General features: G+C 50.3%; 1 protein-coding gene across 9 annotated transcripts in view; it reads right to left on the bottom strand.

The window, feature by feature from the left end:
* PLEKHA6 (pleckstrin homology domain containing A6) overlaps positions 1-15,322 on the bottom strand; it is a 139,836-nt gene extending 124,514 nt beyond the window's left edge. For 4 of the 9 annotated variants that reach the window (XM_032422515.1, XM_032422520.1, XM_032422516.1 and 1 more), the window contains exons 1-3: positions 15,174-15,320; positions 9,882-9,958; positions 3,561-3,618 (exon numbers count right to left, since the gene is read on the bottom strand). In XM_032422515.1, coding sequence (XP_032278406.1) covers positions 3,561-3,618; positions 9,882-9,958; positions 15,174-15,256 — 218 coding nt within the window. In that variant the 5' untranslated portion in view covers positions 15,257-15,320. Of the gene's footprint in view, positions 1-3,560; positions 3,619-9,881; positions 9,959-15,173 lie in introns of all 9 variants that reach the window. The other 5 variants (XM_032422512.1, XM_032422513.1, XM_032422519.1 and 2 more) reach the window with 3 other exon arrangements.
* Positions 15,323-16,194: the final 872 nt, after the last annotated feature.

The raw sequence follows: 16,194 nt of genomic DNA, 5'->3' as shown, positions 1-16,194 counted from the left end.
GCAAGTGTCAACGTTGGCTCATTGAAATTTGAGAAGGGAAAAGAAATAGCTTCTCCAGTTGTCTGTGTATCTGACTTTTATTGTTAGCTCTCGGGATCCACGTCCGGGGTCCTCAGAGTTTCTAACTCACCCACCAACCCAATGTCACAAGCCTTTGTAGGGAATGGATCATGCAGGGAACCGTGAAAATGAGTGGGCCAGAGTCCTTCCTTCCTTCCTTCCCTCCCTCCCTTTCTCATGCAGTCAGGGTTTCTGGAACAATCCACCCCCCACCCCATTCTGAGCACAGCACCAAGGCAGCTGTGGCGTTAAGCTAGGCGCCCAGGCTGCGAAATCAGGCAGACATGGGGCTGAGTCCCAGCTTCGCTTCCTACAAGCTTCATGACACTGAACACGTTTTTTTACTCAGTTTTAAGTCTCAGTTTTCTCCTGCCTTGTTAAAACAGTCAGGGATGATACAGCAGCTCCCTCATAATGCTGTGGTGGGGACCGAATGAGACCATGTAGTGAAGCTCAGCTCTCGGAGAGGCCCCTGCCGCTCCGGATGCATGGGGCAGCCACCGAGTCTGGGAACAGACGTGAAAGCATAATAGCTTGTTGACATTTCGTTGCAATACGTCATGAAATGATATTGTCTATGTTTCCAGACTTTACAGCCACCCTATGTCTCCCCTGCCCTGGATGAGTTTTCAAACTAGACCCCTAGTTCTCCAACTGGGGTGGCTGGACGAGCGGCATCAACATCCCCTGGGGGCCTGCTAGTAATGCACATTCTCAGACCTTCTGAACCAGGAACTCTAGGGATGGGGCCAAACGATCTGTTTTAACAAGCCCTCCAGGTGATTTCAGTGCACCCTCAAGTCTGTGAACCACCAATCTAGGGAAAATGACACACATGTAAACAATCACAATACAGGTGGGCTTCCCTAAAGGCGTGATGTCATGGGCAGAGTTTTAAAGGAAAAGCAAGTGTTCACAGGTGGACACAAGCCCTGTGAGAGCAGAGATTAGCACTTGCAAAGGCTGGGAGGCACAGAAGGGAGGTGTGTGTTGAGGGAACCACAAATGATCTGGTCTGGCAAACTGGGGAGTATGGGAGGTGAAGCTAGAGAAAGAAGGCAGGAAGCCAGATTATGAAGGCCTTTCAAGTGCCTGAGTAAGGAATTCAGATTTTTTCCTGTAACTGATGGGAAGCACAAAAGGTTTTTAATGCAGAATGATGTGACCAGATTTGCATTGTAGAGAACAAGCATTCTGGCAGCAGTCTGGCCTGGAGGCAGGGAGATCAGTTGGGAAGCTGCTAGAATGATCCAGGTGAGAGCCCATGTGGGCAGGAACTCAGGCTGCGGCCATGGGGTGAGATATTTCGGAGGAGAACCGACAGGCAATGGGGCGCCAGCCTATATCTGAGGGTTCTGCTCTGGTGGCACTTCTGAGGGAGATGGAATCGGTGTTGGCGAGGAAGAGGGGACGAGTTCAGGACCGGGCACACGGAGCCAGGGCAGCTCAGGATGCTCCAGGCTGGCAGCTGGAACAGGAGTCAGCCATGCCTCTGTTGTTTATCCCCCAACATCTCCCATTATTTATTCCAGCAAATATCTTAGATTCCTATCATGCGCCAGCAAGGTTCTAGGACATGGTGGAACACGAAATAGCCAGAATCTGCTCTCAGGACTGACGTGGCAGTGGGGGGACACCAGCAATAAATAAGCAAATACAGAAACAGCAAACTTCTGGCTACCTGGCAGGTGGTATGAAGAAAAGTAAGAGGGTCTGGGGGTGCCAGGCTGGCTCAGTGGAGCATGAGACTCTTGATCTCGGGGTTGTGAGTTTGAGCTCCACATTGGGCATAGAATTTACTTTAAAAAAAAAAAAAGTAAGAGGGTCTAAGGAGGAGCAGAGTGGGGCAGGGAATGGGGTATCAGGAAGGGTCACTCTGACAAGGTAACACTTGAGCTAAATGATACATAGGTACCAGATACACAAAAACAGGAGGAAAGTGCTCCCAGGCAGAAGGAGCAGCACATGCAAAGGTCCTGAGGTAAGAATGAATTTGGCACAATGGAGGGAAAGAAAGATGAAAATCGCCATAGCTGGCCAGTTATGGAAGAGGAGGTCAGAGAGGGTCAGGGCCAGGCTACAGCAGGTGGTATGTGTTCAGGGCCAGAGGAGAGGGGGTAATACAGGTGCAAGTACCTAGTAGATGGTCTCACGCACCAGATGCACATAAGGAGTATGCAGATGGTATCATCAAGGAGAAAAGAGGAAATAAATCTTAACTGCAGCAAGGATTTCGGTTCAATTTCAGGGAAAGCTCAGGCCATAGGCGTCATGTCATATCTGAACAATCTCCAAAGCAGAGAATTTGTCCATTGTGTTTAACAGGGGTGCCTGGGTGGCTCAATCGGTTAAGTGTCTGTCTTGGGCGCGTCCCGCATCGGGCTCCCTGCTCAGTGGGGAGCCTGCTTCTCCTTCTCCCTCTGTCCCTCCCTCTGCTTGTGCTCTCTCTCTCTTTCTGTCAAATAAAGAAATAAAACCTTTAAAAAAAAAAAAGAATATGGTTAACAGCCAAGCTGGCGTAAGTGCTGGCTGGTCTCAAGGCAGGGGATGGAAGGATGAGCTCTCCTGACGGAGGAAAGAAGATTTGCAAGGAGAGCAGGAGGGGAAAGAGGTGAGGAGGGCCCTCCGTCCGTGGCTGGGCCGGGGATTCCTCCAGCGGTGCCCGCTCCCCAGCTGTCTGCACAGCCACGCTCTCCCAGCCTGTAGACTCCGAGGCCGGACCAGGCACAGGCCTGTGCACGCCGAGCCTCGCCCGTGGGAACTAAGCCAGGACCCAGCCTGCCTGGGAGATGGAGAGAGCCGGGCCGATGCCGAGGGCAATGAGTCCGGTCGGGTGGACGTGGACCACCCCAGCCCGAAGAGTTACCTTCTGCTTCCAAGGTCACCTCCGGGACACCTTCCCCAGGTGCGCCGTCAGCTGCTGAGAGCACCAGCTACCCCGGCCCACGGAGCAGCGTGACCAACCCCCAGAGAAAAACAGAGCACCGCACACACGCCTGCCACCTCCAGGATCACACATGCCCCAGCCAGGAGAGCAGGAGAGATGGGGTGGGCCTGGCCACCTCCCGGCCTGCCTGTCTGTGCACCCTCGCTAACACCTTCCCTCCACCTGGCTCCACTTCCAGCCCCTTTGGCCATCCTGGTGCTCGGGCTCCTTCCTCTGAGCCTTTGTCCCACGTGGGTCTAAAGCAGCCTCTTTCCTTTATTTGCTGAGCTATATCCCCCCCCTTTTCAACCCAGCCCAACACTCCCCTCACCCACTCCAACCCGGAAAACTTCCCATGACCGACAACGGCTCTCCCAGACCAGCAGAAACACACACCCAGCTTTCTCTGCCACGTTCAGAAGCCTGGAGGCCTCCTGGCCATTCACAGACCACCCCCCAAGGCCTTCAATGCCCGAGCAGACCCTCTAAGCACCTGCCTCCCAATGCAGCCATCACGGACAAGGACAACAGTAGGCCCAACAGTCAGACCAGAAAGAAACTGCATCTTACTCACTTGATGAAATACACAGCTCCTTCCTGGGTAGAATCCATCTCCCAGCCCTTGGGCAATCCTGTGAGGAAGCAAAATCACATCAGGACTCTCTCTTCTCAGCCCCACAAACCCGATTTGCACACAGGAGGGATGGGGCGGGGAGAACTAGGAAAAATTCACAGACAAGCCAACAGTGCTCAAGCCAACCATGTCACCTTTTTGGTCCATTATTCCTATCCGTCTGATTCCAGCAAATAATAAGAGCGATGGCAGTGAATGGGACGCCCCCTGTCTGTGAGCAGCGAAGTCACCAAGTGGATCATTGCCTTGCACAGTTTGCTCATTCATTGGACAAGCTTTTCTTGAGCGTCTCCTCTGGGCCAGGCCCTGCGCCAGCCCCGGGGATGGTTGCCCGGGCAGGGCGCTCAGGGTCATCCCACAGCCCCCTCCCCTCACATCACAGAAGCACAAGGGGGAGCCAAGGTGGGTCACTGGCCCCAGGCCTCACCGGGGATCAGACCAGGACTCAAGCCTGCAAACCCCAGCCCAAATTATCACCTCTAGTTTCTGCTGCTTCCAGACAAGATGCTGAGGACTTAGGAAATCAGTCCAGGGAAAATGGAGAGACTTTAAAAAGAATTTTTTTTAATTGACGTATAACTGACACATGACATTATATTAGTCTCAGGTGTACAGGGTAATGATTTGTTATTTGGATACATTGAGAAATGATCACCACAAGGCTAGTTACCGTCCATCACCATACATAGTGACAATTTTTTTTCTGGTGATGAGAACTTTTAGGATTTACTCTTTTGGCAACTTTCAAGTATGCGCCTTCAGTATTATTGACTACGGTCACCATGCTGTACGTTATATATCTATTTATTTTATAATTGGAAGTTTGTACCTCTTGACCTCCTCCACCCATTTGGCTCCCCATCAGCTCCCCTCTCCTCCAGGAACCACCATTCGGCTCCATTATCGATGAGTTTGGTTGGGTTTGTTCATTTGCTTTGCTGTTTAGATTCCACATAAACGTGAAATCCTATGGTATTTGTCTTTCTTGTTTCACCTAGCACAGTTTTCTCCAGGTCCATCCTTGCCGTCACAAATGGCAAGATTTCATTCTTTTTTATGGCTGAGTAGTATTCCATCGGATATATCTACCACATCTTTACCCACTCCTTCATCAATGGACACCCAGGTTGTTCCCATGTCATGACTATTGTCAATAATGCTACAATGAACAGGGGTGCATATATCTCTTTGAATTATTGTTTTTGCTGTCTTAGAATAAATACCTAGCAGGGGAATTGCTGGGTCATAGGGCAGTTCTGTTTTATTTTCTGTTTTATTTTCTGAGGAGTGAGGAGCCTCCACACTGTTCTCCACATTGGCTGTCCCAGTTTGCATTCCCACCAACAGTGCAAGGGAGTTCCTCTTTCTGCCCCTCCTCGCCAATGCTTGTTATTTCTAGTCTTTTTGATAAGAGCTATTCTAATAGCTGTGCTGTAATATATCATTTGGTTTTGACTGCACTTTCCTGATGATTAGTGATGTTAAGCATCTTTTTTATGTGCCTATTGGCCACCTATATGTCTTCTTTGGAAAGATGTCTATTCAGGTCTTCTGCCCCCTTTTTGATCAGATAGTTTTTTATTTTGGGTTTTTTGTTTGTTTGCTTTTTGGTGTTTTTTTGTTTTTTGTTTTATTGAGCTGTAGGAGTTCTTTATATATTTTGGATAGGAACCCCTTGTCAGATATATGATTTGCAAATATTTTCTCCCATTCTGTAGGTTGCCTTTTCATTTTGTTGATGGTTTCCTTTGCTGTGCAGAAACTTTTTAGTTTCATGCAGTCCCACTTGTTTATTTTTGCTTTTGTTGCCGTTGCTTTTAGAGTCAGCTCCAAAAAATCATCCCTGAGACCAATGTCAAGGAGTTTATTGCCTGTGTTTTCTTCTAGGAATTTTATGGTTTCAGGTCTTACATTCAAATCTTTAATCCATTTTGAGTTAATTTTTGTGTATGACGTACAATAGTGGTCTAGTTCCATTCTTTCGCATGTAGCTGTCCAATCTTCCCAACACCATTTAAAGAGACTGTCCTTTCTCCATTGCATATTCTTGCCTCATTTGTCATAAACTAATTGACCATATATGCTTAGGTTTATTTCTGGGAGTCCTTGAAATAAATACCATTTGATCATGGTAAATGGTCCTATTAATGTATTGTTGAATTCAGTTTGCTAATATTTTGTTGAGAATTTTTGCGTCTATGTTCATCAGGAATATTGGCCCGTCATTTTCATTTTTCATGGTGTCTTTGTCTGGATTTGTTATCAGGGTAATGCTGGCCTTGTAAAATGAATTTGGAAGCAATCCCTCCTCTTCAATTTCTTAGAAGAGTTTGAGAAAGATAGGTATTAAATCTTTGAATGTTTGGTAGAATTTACCAATGAAGCCATCTGGTCCTGGGTTTTTGTTGGGAGGTTTTTGATTACTGATTTAATCTTCTTACCAGTAATCACTGTATTCACATTTACTATTTCTTCGTGATTCAGTCTTAGAAGATGGCACGTTTGTAGAAATTAAGCCATTCCTTCTAGGTTGTGTAATTTGTTAGCATATAATTGTTCATTGTATGTCTTACGATCCTTTGTATTTCTGTGGTGTCGGTTGTAACTTCTCTTTTATTTCTGATTTTATTTATTTGAGCCCTCTTTTTCTTGGTGAGTCTAGCTAAAGGTTTATCAATGTTGTTTATCTTTTCAAATAACCAGCTCTGAGTTCATCTTTTCTATTGTCTTTCCAGTCTTTCCAGTCTCCGTTTCATTGATTTCCACTCTGAGCTTTGTTATTTCCTTCCCTTCTGCTAACTTTGGGCTTCGTTTGTTATTCTTTCTTCAGTTCCTTTAGGTGTAAAGTTGGATTGGTTATTTGAGATTTTCTTGTTTCTTGAGGTAGGTCCGTATTGCTATGAACTTTCCTCTTGGAGCTGTTTTTGCTGCACTACATAGATTTTGCTATGTCGTATTTCTGTTTTCATTTGTCTCAAGGTATTTTTTTCATTTCTCCTTTGATTTCTTTGTTGACCTATTGGTTGGTCAGTAACACATTGTTTAGTCTCCAAATATTTATGATTTTTCCGGTGTTCTTCTTGTAACTGATTTTTAGTTTCATACCATTGTGGTCAGAAAAGACGTTGACATTATTTCAATCTTCTTAAATGTACTGATACTTGTTTTGTGTCTTAACATATGATCACCCCTGGAGAGTGTTCCATGTGCACTGGAGAAGAGTGTGTATCCTGCTGGTTTGAGGTGGAATATTGGGTATACACCTATCAAGTTCATTTGGTCTGATTTAAGTCCTATGTTTCCTTATTGATTTTCTGTCTGACTGATCTATAAAAACATTTTTTAATAGCACCCCTGAAAAAAATTATCCATGGAAATGCTCAGAGTGGAGAATTGCAGACTCACAGAGTGAGCAAGAACTGAACAGCTGAGGGAGCTGACCACAGCTCAGAGGTGCCGGGGCAATCCCTACAGGCGACGGCAGCCCCTGCTGGGCAGCTCCAGAGAGGCTGAGCACCTGTCTCCGAAGAGTGCTCTGCTGGGTACCATTTTGTCCTACCCATCCTCCCCCCAAAAAATCCTGCCTCCCTGGCAAACAGGATTCCTCCACCCCAAAGCAGACGGGGAGTCTTCTGAGAAACCCAGGGGAAACCCCTGTCAGAGGTGGGGACAGGCAGGGCACTGGTAGAGATCATTGCTTTCGGGCGAGCAAGAGCCCTGCGGCTGACATATTGCAAAACGGGTGTGGCTTCTCTTGACAATCACCGCTACCTTTCTGGTGAGGCTGAACATCTGCCTTGTGTGTGAGGTTTTATAAAACACGGCTATTCGCTCTTGGTCTGAACCTCGCCCACCCCATCATCAGCTGCCTCAGGGCACAAGCCGCTGCCGAGCACAGCCTGGGTTCTACAGAGTGGCGGGCGCAGCTGCTAGCACTCATTTTACTCACCCCTATTTCCATGTTGCTGTTGATGGTGACGCTACTCTTCAGTGCGGCAGGAAAGCCAACGAGCCCAGCTCCCCTCTCAGGACCTGGTCCATAGAAATTATAACACCTGCTGCCACTTAATGCGTCCTTCCTCTAAGCTACACATTTTACCACTGTTAGCACATTTAATTTGCACAATAACAGTATATAATAGGCATCAGCTTGAACACTTTTATCGATGAGGAAACTTGAGGCCCAGAGAGGTTAATCAACTTGCTTAAGGTCACACAGGAAGCGTCTGGGCCGGGATGTGAGTCTGGTCTCCTGCTTCCAAAGCTGACATTCTATCTTCTGTGCTGCTCCATAAATGCTATTTGTTCCCCTCCGTCCCTGGGGGAGGACGTTCCCATTCAGAAGGGCGTGGGTTGGCAGTCTCCCCAAGTAGAGGGATCCCCATTGGGTCAGAATCATAAATAATCCTGCCATTGTGATGTGCTTGGGAAAGAGGCCAGCGTGGATTATGTCCCCTGCCTTTTCCAGCAACTTCCCTCCACACTGCCCTCTCCGCCCGGGCAACACCAAGAGTGCTTATATTCCTGTCCAGGCGGAGTGCCCGCGGAGACAGCTGCCCTCCCGGCAAGCTTCAGGGGCACCTTAACCCCTTCCCAGCCTTGGACAACCACTTGGCTGAAGCCCCAAATAAAATAATTGGCATGAAGGCTTTTATTCATCTTCTAATCCTCCCTAGAGTCATAGTGAGATAGATGGAATTCGATTTTAAACACTGACAGCAGCAAAAACACCAACCCAGAAGAAGAATGCAGCCCGGCCTTGGGGTCCGGAGGCCCTGCTTCATGTCAAAAATAACAATAATGACAACAGCAACAGCAGTCTCCTCCACCGATGGGGATTCTCTCGGGTAGCCTTTGTTAGACTCTTCGGAGGTTCATCATCCTCTCCCTATCTTACAAATGAAGAAGCCAAGTCCTGGACGATTTCAACCACTTGCTCAAGACCACACTAACAGAAAGCAGAGCCAAGATTTGAGCTCAGGGCTCTCTGCCTCTAGCACTTAGGGTTTAACCCCAACACAGCTCCGCTTATTAGCTGAGTGGCCTTGAGCCAGGTACTTCCTCTCTGCTCTTCAATTTTCCTACCTTTAAAAGGAGTTGACTCCAGGGTCCCTGAAGTCCCTTCCAGCTCTAACAACACAATGATTCCAGCCCAGAGTCTAAAAGAAAGGAGGCTCTGGGCAGGCCAACACCTTAACCCAATGTGTCCAGCAGCACCAGCCGTACCCCATGAAATTACCAAAACTCCTAGAACCACGTCTGGTATGCAGTCAGGGAAAGGGCTGGAAGGCCAGGGAGGGCAGGTCAGTGGCAGCATTCTGAAGAAGATGATCACTTGTCCACTTGAAGCACCCTAGCCCTTCTCCTTCTTGGTGTCTCCGCCTCCCCAGTTTAGACTGAAATTTTGCCTATGCATGTCCCCACTTTGCCACTGGCCTGGGAGGTTTTTTTTTTTTTTTTAAGATTTTATTTATTTATTTGAGAGAGAGAATGAGAGAGAGAGAGCATGAGTGAGGGGAGGGTCAGAGGGAGAAGCAGACTCCCTGCTGAGCAGGAAGCCCGATGCGGGACTCGATCCTGGGACTCCAGGATCATGACCTGAGCTGAAGGCAGTCGCTTCACCAACTGAGCCACCCAGGCGCCCCATGGCCTGGGAGGTTTTTTAAGGGCTAGCGATGGAGTCTTCTCCACAGTAAGCAATCAATGTGGGCCCTGACTCCTTTTCTTTCATGTTCTCCCCAATGTGAAGGAATTCCTATTAGCCATGTGGAGCTATTTAAGTTTAAATTCATTAAAATTTTAAATTCAGTTCCTCAACCACACTAATCACGTGTCAATTGCTCAGCAGCTACACGTGGTTAATGGTGACTCCACTGGGCAGCATAGAGAGAGAACATTTCCATCATGGCATGTAGTTCTATGGTACAGGACCAGGAGCTGGGGTTCTGTCTAGGTCAGGAGCTCTGAAGGTGGACTTCAGGTGGGATTTTCTGATTGGGCAAGAGGATGAGAGAGAAGTCAAATCAGCATCCTCCATGGTCTGTCCCACATATTAACTGGAGAGCTAGAAACTTGGAAAACCTCAAGCTGAGTATCAATCCTCCTGCACCCTCCCCCAGATGGTGGCCCAAATGCTAAGCTCAATCCATCCATGGAGAAAAGAAAAAGTCAGAAGAAAAGTCGGGGCAGGGGATGTGTAATGCTGCCTCAAGCCACCACTTCATCCTCGACTGCAAAAGCAGGGACAGCCGAGCTCCTTACCTGGGCTGGAGGAGTGTCCACTCTGGATGGCAGATTCCGTGCCAGGGTGCACCCAGCTGGTTGACTTTTCCTCATCACTACAGAAGACCAATAAGAAAGTGTCAGATACAAGAAGGCCTCCCTGAGTAGGACACCCCTCTCCAAATTCACATCAACACTGATTCACATTCATGAAGCATTGACTGAGCAGACGCTGAGGATTCAGTAATGAATAATATCTGACCCTGACCTCAAAGAATTTATAACCCACCGGGGAAACAGACATAGAAAAAGGTAGTTGCAATATGATAGGATAGGAAGTATACCCTATCCCTATTATAGCTACGTGTAGAGAGCATTATCCCACCACCGGGGAGGGAGTGCTAACCTGGATGAAATTAAGGAAGAGGGACAGCATGAAGACTTCACTAAGGAGGTAGCATTTGAGGTGATTGGTGAAGTCTCTGGGGGGAACAGGGAAGGTCCTTAACTGGCAGCCTCTCAATGGATATGAAAAGAGGAGGCTGGGTCCCTGGGTGTCTACAATGCTAAACAGTTTCATTTACAACAGTCCCTCACGTTAGGAATTTTACAGATGATGAATCTGAGGTTCAGAGGTTAAGTAACTTGCCCCAAATCATACAATCAATAAGTGATGAAGCCACGATTCTAATATCTTACTTCCAGCAAAGTGGGCTCCCTACCACTGCAGATCCTCTGGGTCTGGATCGGAAGGCAGATGAATCCATCAACATTTCTCAATCCCCCCCTCAACCAAGTGATACTGAGGTTTCCAGAGCCAGGTGGGACCCAGCATGAAGCGCCTGACTTTCTTTCTTTTTTTTTAAGATTTTTTTTTTTTTTTTTTTGACAGAGAGAGACACAGCGAGAGCAGGAACACAAGCAGGGGGAGTGGGAGAGGGAGAAGCAGGCTCTCCGCAGAGCAGGGAGCCCGATGCGGGGCTCGATCCCAGGACCCTGGGATCATGACCTGAGCCGAAGGCAGCTGCTTAACGACTGAGCCACCCAGGCGCCCCGAAGCACCTGACTTTCTCGGCCAATCCAGGTACGTGGAGGAGAGGACTCTCAGATCGCCTGTATCATCCAGGCTTTGGGGTGGGGCCGTTGGGCCCAGGACAGGACTCCACTCACTGCTTTCAAAGTATCATTAATACTGTAGTTAATATAATAAACCCCACTAAGAATGCTTCCACTAAAGTAACATATACAATACTGCACATACTTAGTGTACAATTCAAAGTTTTGACATATGTATGTACCTGTGAAACTATCACCAAAATCAAGATGTGACCCTCCCAATTTTTCTCTGTGCCCCCTTGTAATTCCTTCCCCCAGCAACAACTGATCTGCTTCCTGTCACTATAGATCAGTTTGCATGTTCTCGAGTTTCTAGAACTTTATATAAATGGAATCATGCAAGCTAGATTTTTTTCTGACTTCTTTCTTTCTTCTTCTTTTCTTCCTCCTTCCTTCCTTTCCTTTCTTTCCTCTTTCTCTCTCTTTCCTCTAAGTTTGGACACCTACTACGTACAGGAGGGCATTCCCCAGCTGACCCAGCCCTCTGAAGAGGAGAGAAGAAACAGAGTCACTGTTCTCGTGCCCCCAGGGCACTCGGGATGCCCTGTGATGTGGGCTTTGGTCCTGGGAGGCCGTGGGAGAAGAAGCCCAGGGAGGGCAAAGTCAGCCAGCGCTAAATTGTTAAGTGTGCGGGGAAACCCATGATGCCCTTACACCTCCTCCTCAGCCACCCTGAGACCCGCGGGCCCCGACCCCTCTTCTCCTCTCACCGTTGCTCCCTCAAACCGCATGACTACCCCCACCCCTCCTGGATATCATGGACCATCCCAGGGTCGCAGAGGTGGACACAACCCATCACACCCTCAACTTCCTCCCCGTTCTTCTGCCGCTCTCCCCTTTTCAGCCCCTGGCCCAGAACGATGTAGTCCCGGGCTATCTCCACCCCGGCTTTGGGCTGACAGGGAACCATAAAACTGGGATGACCCATGTCACTGCAAACCCACAGCCCCCATGCTTAGCTGGGCCCTAAGTGCCCCCTGCAATCTTCTTCAGGGTCCCCAGCCAGTTGCCATTTGCTGAGAGTTCCAAAGCTTCCCCACCAGCCTCAAGTCCCTCCCCTGCCTCTCCTTCCCTCCCCCCTCCCCATCCTCAATGGACAATCTTAATCGCTTACTTCAAGAAAACACAGAAACCATCAGGTAGGAGCTTCCTCACTACGGCCAACCAGCACCTCCCAAATGGACCCATATCCCCACCTTCATACCTGCCTCTGCACTAGGGAGAAAGTGGCCTTCCCCCAGTTAAGAGTAATCCTCTGCCTGGGTTACAGTCCCCATCATCTCCTGTCTTTTCTAGAACCTTCTTCTATTGAACATCACAGGCTCATATCTTCAACTTCTGTCTCAGGTCATCATCCCTTTAAGCCCACCCTGGTCTGTGTCTTCCAGTCTGAACCCCTGCCTCCCTCCCAATGCCACCTCCCCTTCCAGCTTCCTGTCTTGGGCTCTTCTTTCAGTATCCTTCTTGGAAACCAGTCTCTTCAAGCTGTCCCCACTTCCTGGTCTCCCTCTCACCTATCCTCTGCAATCTGGTTTCTGTCCTCAGCCCTCCCCTGAAATCACTTTTCCTAGAGGTCGTTAAAGAGCTCCCTAGTTCCTAAATCCAAAGGATGCTCTCCAGTCTTCAGCTCACTTGGCCTTTCCATATTGACCATTCCTTCCTCCTAACAGCCCTCTCCCCTGCCTTCTAGGGCAACGCCCTTCCCTGGCCCTAGGGCTACCCATCCTGAGATCCTTGGTCTCTCCTCCTCTATCCCTTCTTTCAATGCTGGTGCTGCCTGGGTAGCCCTGTTTTCTTGGTCACATACTTCTGGATGGTTCCATCCCTATGCAGTGACTCCCAGGACTCCCTCTCCAGCCCAGGCCACTCTCTTTAACTTCTGTCCTGTACGTCCAGTTGCCTGTCAGACATTACCTCCTGCCCATCCCATGGGGACCTCAAATTCAATACTTCCCCCTGAAAGTGCACTCCCCCTAAAAACCTGTTCCTCGTCCCATACTCCTGATCTGTCAAACTCTAGTTAAAATCTCTGAGATTCGTCTTCGATTTTTCCTTTTCCCTCTCTTCCCCAACTTTCAGGCAGTAAATGAACAGCCTCAGTTCTACTCCTACAGACTTCTCCTATCTCCCCTCCCTCTATCCTCACTGCTAAAATCCAACCCATCAGCTGTCTCCTGGACTTCGGCCGTTGCCCCTGACAGCTCTCCATATGCCAAGTCTCTCCCCCTGTCTCCCTGTTCAGCCCTCAAATCATCACCTGTCCGCCCAGCTGCTGGAGGGATCCTTCCAAAGCCCAGGTCTAAGTGTGTCAATCCTCTTTGAAAAATCTCCTCTGGATTCCCATCACCTGCAGGACCACGTTCAAACCCCGTAGCCAAACACACAAGGCCTCCCCAAAGCTGCTCCTCCCGCGTGTCCTGCCCCCACTTCTGCAGCACCCAGCAGCCCCCACTCCATCTCCACTGACCCCCGCAGAGTGTTCTAGACAACCTGTGCCCCAGCACCCACCGGCCCCCGCCTTCCCACAGTCCTCTGCTTCAGGGCCCCTTTCTCCCTGGTCCTCTGCTCCAGAATCAGCTCAAACGTCTCCTCCTCCGGAAGGCCCTCCCTCCACTCCCCAGAGAATGCTAGTTCTTTCTTCCTTGTGTCCCTAGACCATCATGCAAATACCTCTAGAAGATATCCTCTTATTTCCTAAGTGTTTACCTGCATTTTCTCCCTACCACCTTCAAGGAAAAACCTGTCTCTTACTGGGTTTTTCTCTCTAATGCCGAGCGCTGTGGCCCACACATGGTGGCTACTCAAATGTTTGTGGGGGAGAAAGAGAAGCTGGAAGGCCAGCAAGAGTTTGGGAAGGAAGATGAGAAGAGGCAAATTAACCGCCTGGGCCGGGGAGCTTGCGGAAATGCACAGCGGAGGCCCCACCCCAGGTGGGAATCGCCATCTCCGGAGGTGGGGCTCAGGAATCAGCCTTTTCTCAAAAATTCCTTGGGTGATTTTTAGGGACTCCAAAGTCTCCAACCACTGACCAAAGGGACTGCAGCTTTCATACCAGTGAAGTTCTGTCATTTAAGAATCTGACCCAGGGTCAAGAACTTTTGTGGAGTTCATTTCTAAGATAATCTAATTACAGCATCAATTATGATCATGGCGATGATAATTACAGAAGAAGGGCCTAAAACAAGTGTGGAAGCTGAGAAGCACCGGAGACAAGCCGCCGGCTGCCTGGGCTCCTTACAAAGGCAGTTCCGGGCAGGGGGAAGGCAGGGCACTAAAGTCAGCGGGTCCTGGGCTCAGTCTGAGCTCTGATTAGCAAGTGGTTTTATCTCAGACAAGTACTCTCCATCTCTGTAGACCTCGCCTCCCCATCTGAGAAGTGAGGGGGTTGCAGCCAAGGTTCCTTTCAGCTCTAATGTTCTGTGAGTGGCTATCTTGAGAAAGAAAAAAAAAACCATCATGTGTGGGTAACAGTTCAGAATGCTGTGCTTCTAGACTTGCTGTATTATCAGGAGATTTCTATCCTGGCAAAGAACGACTATAGTAGGAGCGGGCCAAAATAGCACCAGCGGGGCCACTCTGTTATAATGAGATTATGCCAGAGCCATTTTGGTTTATGAAATTAATATAACGGCACTAATATGTTACTGAGAGCAGCAACGGCTTCCTCTCTTTAAAGAATACCCAATGCACTGTGGGCGTCTTCTCCTTCCCCTTGACCACAGCCCCATAAAGAAGCAGGACAGAGAGGGGCTGCCCGCCTGGGAACACTGAGTCCTGGGGTGAGGGCAGGGTCTCCCGGTGTGATGTCACTTAGCCAAGTGTTCTCGCTGGAAAATCTGGGGTGGGAGCAAGAGAAGGAACGTCCCCCTGGCCCTTTCTGTGGCCGGAGCTGAAAGGAAAGATGGCCTTCCTCCTCTGGGCGGCCACTGGCCCCCTGGGACTGGGGGGGGAGGCCCCCCCGCCCCGGAAAGGCCCGCACCTGCCCTGCCGCACCCTGCCTTTCCAGAGGAGGGCAGGCCCAGCCTAGGCTGGACTTTGACCCATTGAGGAAAAGGCGGGAGACACATTCAAACCGGCATGGTGATAAACTTATTAGTCACGCGTGCTTCCAGCCAGCTTCCCCCTACCGCTCAGCCTGCCCCCAGCCCTGCCACCTTCCAAGCTGGACAACTCGAAAGAAAAAATAAAATGGCAAAACGAGAGAGACCAACGTACTTGATGAAGAAGACTCTCCCCCCGCGGTCAACTCCGTAGGTCCACCGGCCGGGCAAGTCCAGCCAGTCAATCTCATCGGCCATCTCGGCGTCCAGAAGCCCCTCTCGCTCCGGGCCCTCTGGGGCGCGCAGGGTTGGGGGGGCTTCCTGCCCAGCGGCCCCCACTGTCCGCCCTCCCGCAGGCGGCGGGGGGTGGGGGGTAGAGGGGAGGGGAGGGGTCCCTGCCGGGCGCCCGCCTCTCACTGAAGGCGGCGCGCCGCCAGCGGGGCGGCGGGGAGCAGGGGAGACTTAACCCCGGCCGGGCCGGGCCGGGCTCCCGCTCCAGCCGCCGCCTCCCCGCCCGGAGCCTGCTTCGGACGCCTCCTCAACTTAACGCCGGGCAATCTGCGCGCCGGGGGGTTCCGACGCTCCCTCGCCGACTGCCGGCCGCCGCGCCGAGCGCTGCCCCTCCCGCCCGCAGCCGCCCGCGGAGCAGGTTGCTGTGCGCGAGCGAGGGGTGTCGCCTCTCGCTCCCGGCTGCGAACCTGCACTTGAACCGCCGGCCGGCCGAGGGGAGGCGGGGCCGCGCCGCCGCCGCCGCCGCCGAAGGTAATTCACAGCCAGGAGGAGGATCCGCGGCCGCCCCGGCGGGTCCCCAAGCCCAGGCGCCCGGCGCGGAGAACCAGTTTGGCCGAAAGAGCTTTGAATCACGGACCGAGGGGACGTGTCCAGCCGCCGAACGGAGAAGGGCGAGTGGTCAAACCTGGTTCTACTTGGCGGGAGGTTAGTAGAGGAACAAAGGTCAGATGCCGGGAAGGGTGGCACGCACGGGTGTGGGTAGCAAGGGGCCCTGGCTGTCAGCCTCATTAGTCAAGCTAGCTCTTACTTTTGTTTCTGAGCACTTCCTCCAAGAAGCCTGCCATGACTAAGGAGAATCAGAGTGAGACCTTAGAACACACTCAGTAACCAACAGCTTTTATGTCCCTTTCCCCTAACTTGCACCAGAAAAGGAAAAGGGAAGGGGGGAAAAAAACAAAAAGAGG

The sequence above is a fragment of the Phoca vitulina genome, unplaced genomic scaffold (assembly GCF_004348235.1).
Source record: "Phoca vitulina isolate PV1807 unplaced genomic scaffold, GSC_HSeal_1.0 scaffold26, whole genome shotgun sequence".
Taxonomy (NCBI): Eukaryota; Metazoa; Chordata; class Mammalia; order Carnivora; family Phocidae; genus Phoca; species Phoca vitulina.
This window is presented reverse-complemented; position numbering and strand designations above follow the sequence as displayed.